The 6,141-nt window shown below is 39.6% G+C and overlaps 1 protein-coding gene across 1 annotated transcript; it reads right to left on the bottom strand.

Moving 5' to 3' along the window:
• Positions 1 to 728: 728 nt before the first annotated feature.
• Positions 729 to 5,796, bottom strand: LOC121298856 (transmembrane immune signaling adaptor TYROBP). The gene is made up of 6 exons (XM_041226108.1): positions 5,710 to 5,796; positions 5,055 to 5,219; positions 4,127 to 4,147; positions 3,486 to 3,626; positions 2,175 to 2,233; positions 729 to 1,598 (listed from the first exon to the last, which is right to left on the bottom strand). The coding sequence occupies exons 2-6, from the start codon at positions 5,107 to 5,109 to the stop codon at positions 1,545 to 1,547; spliced, it is 330 nt and encodes a 109-aa protein (XP_041082042.1). The 5' UTR covers positions 5,110 to 5,219; positions 5,710 to 5,796; the 3' UTR covers positions 729 to 1,544.
• Between the last annotated feature and the right edge of the window lie 345 nt (positions 5,797 to 6,141).

The raw sequence follows: 6,141 nt of genomic DNA, 5'->3' as shown, positions 1-6,141 counted from the left end.
GAGGTACACATCAACAGAGTTTGAGTTTTCCAAATTCATGACAGCAAAAAGCTTGGAGAGATCCCCATAGTTTGGAGTAACCACATAATACTCTTTACCCCAGTCTGTAACAGGGTATACAATGGTGGTGTCTGCTGTGCGGGTCTTGTAGTTCATAAGTATGGATGACAAGGGCTTCTGTGATGTGATAATAATCATGTTAGAGGACTTGACACTACCTTGGAACTCCAGGATATTGGGGAAGTGAAATCACTTGGCTTCTGTTTGTTCAAGTTCAAGACACATAGGAAAACCAGGCATGTGTACATTTATAGATACTTGAGTGGCAGCTGCAGAGCGAGCAGAAATAGACAAGTTAAACTGGGGATCATTGCCTGGCAAATAATTTTGTGTGATAAGTGTGGCATATTGGATCCCATCTGTGATCTGTAGACAGTCTGCTGTGGAATAAAAACATTTGAACAATCAAACTGATGTATAGAAGATATTTACAAATGAGAGAGGACCATTTGTCTCCTCTATGCTCATCTGGTTCCCAGCTATTGGTTGATCTCTAAACTTTTTCAAGTTGTCTCCTAAAGGATTCCTATGATTCGGCATTAACGACATGGTTAGGTAACCCATTGCTGCTGCCTCAGGCAGACTGAAGAACCACAAGGTTAGACAACACGTTCTGCGTTCTTGATAGTTGGGGGATAAGGAATATAAACACGACGTGGAAAAGATGATTTGTTTTATTATATGTATATTTATTTTATGACTGGCAAGTTCCTCTTGGATTGAGTACAGGGAATGGAAATTTGTCTTCACAGAAGAAAAAGGGAACAGTGTTGCTTTATAAATAATTTTTGCAACAGGAAGCACAAGCCTCCCTATTCCTTTGTGCTGTGTATGTGCAAAGAGCTAAAAAGATTCTTAAAGGAGCATGCAACATTTACTGACCGATTCTCATTATGAAATAAAACATTCAGATTAAGGTATGCTGACTTGGTGTTAAAATTAATCAAATGCAAAGAGGCTGGTTTCAGGCACTGCATAGCACACATACAGTAAAGTTGCCTCTATAGGTCCTGGTCTCCTGGAACTAGGGCCACTGTTCCTTAAAAAGTGTCTTCATGTCCCCTTAGCTTGTTACAAAATGAGTAAAATGCAACGTGTGAGGTTCATTTATTGAACGTGTATATACATTGTTAATTTAAATGTTTCCCATACAAAAAAACTGAGCAGTTTTACAGGTTTATACAAGCACTAAAGACATAGTATTTACTCATATTGGCATAGAAAAGTACATTGTATGGCTGTGAGAGTTTCACTCTTGGGGCTTCTTTCAAGACAAGCTCTGCACAGTCTAAAGAGAGCAAGTAAAACATTGCAGTAAATCAAAAGTCAAGCTTTGTTTTTTGCCACCTTCTATCACACAAAAAAACCCCACCTGATAGCACCATAAATGAGCATGGGAAGCCCTGTTGCTTGCACAGGGCAAATCTAAAAATTGATTATGCAGCAAAATTGATCTTATTGTATTTATTAACTTTTTCTCCTTTTTAGCTGCATTGCCTCAGGTCACTGTAGATGTCTTGTTTGTGTCTTTGAAGCTCCTACAGAGAAAAAAAAACACATTAGATTAACAGATCAGCTCCGTGTGAAACGAGTGTGCGAAGAACCCAGATCAAGTGTGAGGTCATAGCAGTCAATGTCGTGAAGCAAGCACTCTAGTGATGCGCTGCGATTATTTTATTTATATGATCATTTTAAGCATGTATCTGAGGTTTGTATTGTGATAACAAAAGCTTTGCATTGATACTTGCTTTCCACTAAATGGTTCTTTAATGACGAATAAGGTGTGGTTTATTTTGGCTTGAATATATGCTCCACCTATCTCTCATTAAGGCTAGTCTTCTCACTAATTAGTCAATGGTTGATTTTTTTCTTTCTAAATGCACTGTTAAAGGGTTTAGCAAATATAAAAAAGAACAGCATGTTAAATAATATTGTAAAGACATGTAACAAATGTAAAGGTTTCATGTCATTCTTAGGTTTGTTATAAAAGCTTTTGTAACCTAGTATAGCTATAGCCTGTTAATGTTGTTACCCAACTGAATGCTGCCCAACCTCTTCACTACCCAACTCCACTGCCCAACCCCTCCCAATACCCAAGTCAGTGCTGCCCTCACCTGGTATGTAGACTCTGTGTTTGCGGACACCTTTCCTTTCATCTTGATGTCACTTGTCCCTGCAAAGGAAAAGGTTTAGTGTTAGTGTCTGGATACAGTCAAAGAGAGACAGAACAGGGGATTCAGAATGAATTAGGAGCTTGAGTTGTGCGAGTTCTTCGTTCCCCTTGGTCCTGGCTGTCCGACCGACTTCATCTGCTCAGCTTTCCAGTGGGAAAGATAGCGTCAGGATAAACAGAGTGGCCATAGAAAAACACCCTTTCATTATTACTCAGAGACGATGCTTTTAGGTCTGTCAGAAAACTGCATGATGAAAACATCTGTCTGTCTAGCGACAGCATCTGCACTGTTTTTTCTGGCTAAAGCTTTCATCTGAGTAAACCACATCATTCTGGGTTTAAAATGTAATCCTGTGCTTTATTATATGGATGTTTTCTGTAATATAATGATGTAGTAGTTAGCAAAAGCTAAGTTAGTTGCTTAGTATTGATTTTTTATATTGTAGAAATACTATGCATTAAATATTTATTTTTTTCTGCTTGCCTGTGTGTTGTGTAACAGGAAGTGGGTGCATTGCAAAATGTATTCAGAGAACACAGAGTTGACCAATGGTCATGAAGTGGAAGAAAAAGTTGATCGTTCTTTCAGGAGGAAGTGGCTCACTGCTGGAGCCGAGTTGTATTTCCCCCACTATGCCAGTCCTCATAACAATGTGTGTGTTTGTATAGGAGACTAACCATACCCAATGATCTTCAATGGAAATGGTTCTCTACTAATGGGCAATGCTAGCACAGAGGTAGCTACAATTGTATGAGGCTGTCGTTGGCAGAAAGGCATCACGGTGGGGAACAAACCCAAAAACTGATCTGGTGATTCCTTCCAGTACCCATTTGCCACACCAATATCAGACAACCTGCAAACTGTCTCTGTGCATGGTAGTGATAGAGGGACTTGGGCACTAAACAACAATGACAGGGAAAGACATAAGCCACTGAGCCACTATCTGCTATCATTCAATTGTTTCAATCCATATGGAATTCAATCCCAGCAGAAGTCTTGATTCCCAGACGGTATTTCTTAGGCACAATAAAGGCGCGCAAAGCTTATTGGCTGTTGCCACGGTCAACATGCTGTCTGTGCTGGATAGCCACTAAGTGCTGGCTTTATTACAGCCCAAAGGGTAGATCATGTGTAAACTATGTAAAGAGCCCCACTAAGGGAACCTGCATAACCCTTTCTCTGCATCAGTCCTTCCCTCTCAGTGCCCTTCTATTTCAAGACAGTTCTGAAACCCCTCCCTGCAACTCTCACCTTTCAGTGCCTCCAGGCGGCTCTCATTGATGCGGGTGGCGAAGCAAAAGACGGAGAGAGCGATGAGGACGGTGAGGATGATGTCTCCAGTGACGATCCCAATAATGGCGCCCATGCCCATCTGGTAACAGGATTTGCAGTCTGGAGATCGGGGGAGAGTTTTGACAGGAGTCTCAGAGTTGTTGCTTATAAAACAGTTCCCTACATGTTACCGGTTGAGGAATTCCATTCACTATAAAGGTCTCAAATGTGAAAGAAACTCATGTTCTAGTAACCCTTTATTTTAATTTTATAATGTGATGTATGGTACTACACTGGGTGAAAGAAAACTCTCTTTTGAAACCATGCTTTCAGATGAATATGTCAGAAAGGGTAGGTTTACAAGGCTGGAAGTAAAATCCATTGTAATACGTCTAGTGAGGTTTATTAACATTATTACCGGACCCCTTTAATTGAGGATTTCATTGTTCAGTATTTGTTACTGTCATAGTGGATGTGAAAAGAGGATGCCATGCTATTGATAAACCGTTGGTTCCTGATTAGTTTCAACTGCAGATACACTGTATGAAGTGGGTTGGTGGCAGGAATCAAACTCTTCTCATAACAATCATGTTAACAATCACGATAAAAAACACACTTACTTTGCTGCCCACACACAGAACCTAGAAAGACAGAAAGTAATACCATTGTTAATAATATAAATAATACCCCAAAAACCATCATGCTTTCTCAGAGGACTACCATTGTACAAACTGCGCAAATAGTCATTTTTCCACCTGGGTGGATAGAATATCTGCTGTTCGTTTTGATTAATAGAAGCATCGTCCTTTATTGTTGTTCCTTTTTTAAATGAAATGTCATGTAGCATGCTGCTCCACTGTGCTGCTGGTTACTCAGAGATCTGATGCTGGATCTTAGGATGTTAAAGTAGAGCAAGACTGTTTCACGCAATGAAAATACAAAAGAACTGTGAACAGACGCATGATAAGAACACGGGAGAGAGGGCCGGATTTCAAAATTTAATAGAAAGGTCACACTTTTGTTTAATAATTTCTAAAATATTTCTAAATGTGTTTAAAATTATTATTAAGCAATAACTGTTTAATACAATTGTATTTTATTTTACGTGTGCTCTTATAACACATGTCATCAGGTTTCATTATACAATTATTATTATTATTATTATTATTATTAGAATAAACTGTCAACCCTTGTAATTTATAACACATAGATCATGTCATTAATGATTTATAACAGAAACTTAGTTTCACTTTTTAAAATCTCCTTCCAAGTATTTACAAATGAGTTTGCAAATGTTATTTTAATGCTTTAGTATTTTAAATTCCAGCTGCGCCACTCTGTCAGAGTAGAGACCTATAGACCCCATATTTATTGCATAGTACTCTTTGCACAGCGTCATCCCAAGAACAGCATCAGCGTTGTGACCCAAGAACTTCACCAAGATATTTTTTAGCAATAGATTTGAAAATGCCATTTTGTTGCTTTGTTTCTTCTTCTGGAAAACAGATTGCATAACCAGCTCAATACTCGTGGAACTGCGCTACTCACCACACAGCCCCGCTAGAATGAGCAGCACTGCTGAAGAGGAACCTCGCCTTTCCATTCCCCGAACGTCTGCTGTTATGCTTTAATAACGACAGCAGAGCTTGTTACTCTTCTGATACCAAGATGGACAACTTGGCTTCTCTCTTTGTCTGATGGAACGGCTTGTGACTGCGGGAAAGAGAAAATAAGGAAGTATCAGTTTCTAATCTGACTGTCTGAGACAGAGTTTGTCCACTGACCACAAGTAGCCTCATTCTCACAAAACAGCACACACACACACACACACACACAGTGCCGTGTGAGAGGGGTGTTACTGATAACACTATCTTTAAATAACTTTGCATGATATCTCAGTACAGAACATACTCACAAGGCTTTACCATGGAGGCTTTACCTTGTCAAAAGAGTAAATTAATCAATAAATAACCGTGCCTGTCTGTTTTTCTTTTTTTTAAGTTTCCCACCAATCAGGTCCCACTAACCAGTCCAGCCATTGTATCGCATGTCTTGTCTGCATGTTGGAGGGGAATCAGACGCTATGACGGGATTTACTATACAACCTGCTTTTATACATATAGACTGGCTTTTAAAAGTACAAAACTGCAACAACAACACTGGGTAAACAATAGTACAGGAATGTTGCTGTCAGACCACTGACCTGTCCAGCCGCTACCTGTAATCTATTTCTGACTCTGTCCACCAGCTCTTTTAGGTCACCACGCCAGCACCTCGCTATCAGTGGAAATGCTTCTTTGCAGCCTGCCTGCTTTTAAAGTTTAGAAATACTTCTGCCAACGCCCAAAGAGTTACAACTGGCTGGGTTGTGATGGGTTGATACTTGTTGCCCAATGGCTTCCTTATAACTTCATTTATGACCAAGAGAAAGAACTTCTGTAAAAGTGTAATTAGCACCACTGGAAGGCTGAAGATCTTCATGAAAGCTTTTTAACACAGGGACGACCGATGCTTTAAAATCTTCAGTGGGTGCTAAATGAATGATTCAGTAGCACAGCCTTGTTGCTTATCATAACACCAAAGACGCTTGCACTTCTAGTTGAAACATCTGAGTATTTGTCTGCCTCTAAAAGTG

The sequence above is a fragment of the Polyodon spathula genome, chromosome 24, assembly GCF_017654505.1.
Source record: "Polyodon spathula isolate WHYD16114869_AA chromosome 24, ASM1765450v1, whole genome shotgun sequence".
In the NCBI taxonomy this organism is placed as follows: domain Eukaryota; kingdom Metazoa; phylum Chordata; class Actinopteri; order Acipenseriformes; family Polyodontidae; genus Polyodon; species Polyodon spathula.
This window is presented reverse-complemented; position numbering and strand designations above follow the sequence as displayed.

Bases quoted from the DNA above. Each gene is read 5' to 3' on its own strand.
- LOC121298856 (XM_041226108.1), bottom strand. From the start codon at position 5,109: ATGGAAAGGCGAGGTTCCTCTTCAGCAGTGCTGCTCATTCTAGCGGGG. The intron at 4,148-5,054 runs GTGAGTAGCGCA...CTGTCTTTCTAG, and splicing joins CATTCTAGCGGGGCTGTGTG to GTTCTGTGTGTGGGCAGCAA. The intron at 1,599-2,174 runs GTGAGGGCAGCA...TTTTCTCTGTAG, and splicing joins ACACAGAGTCTACATACCAG to GAGCTTCAAAGACACAAACA.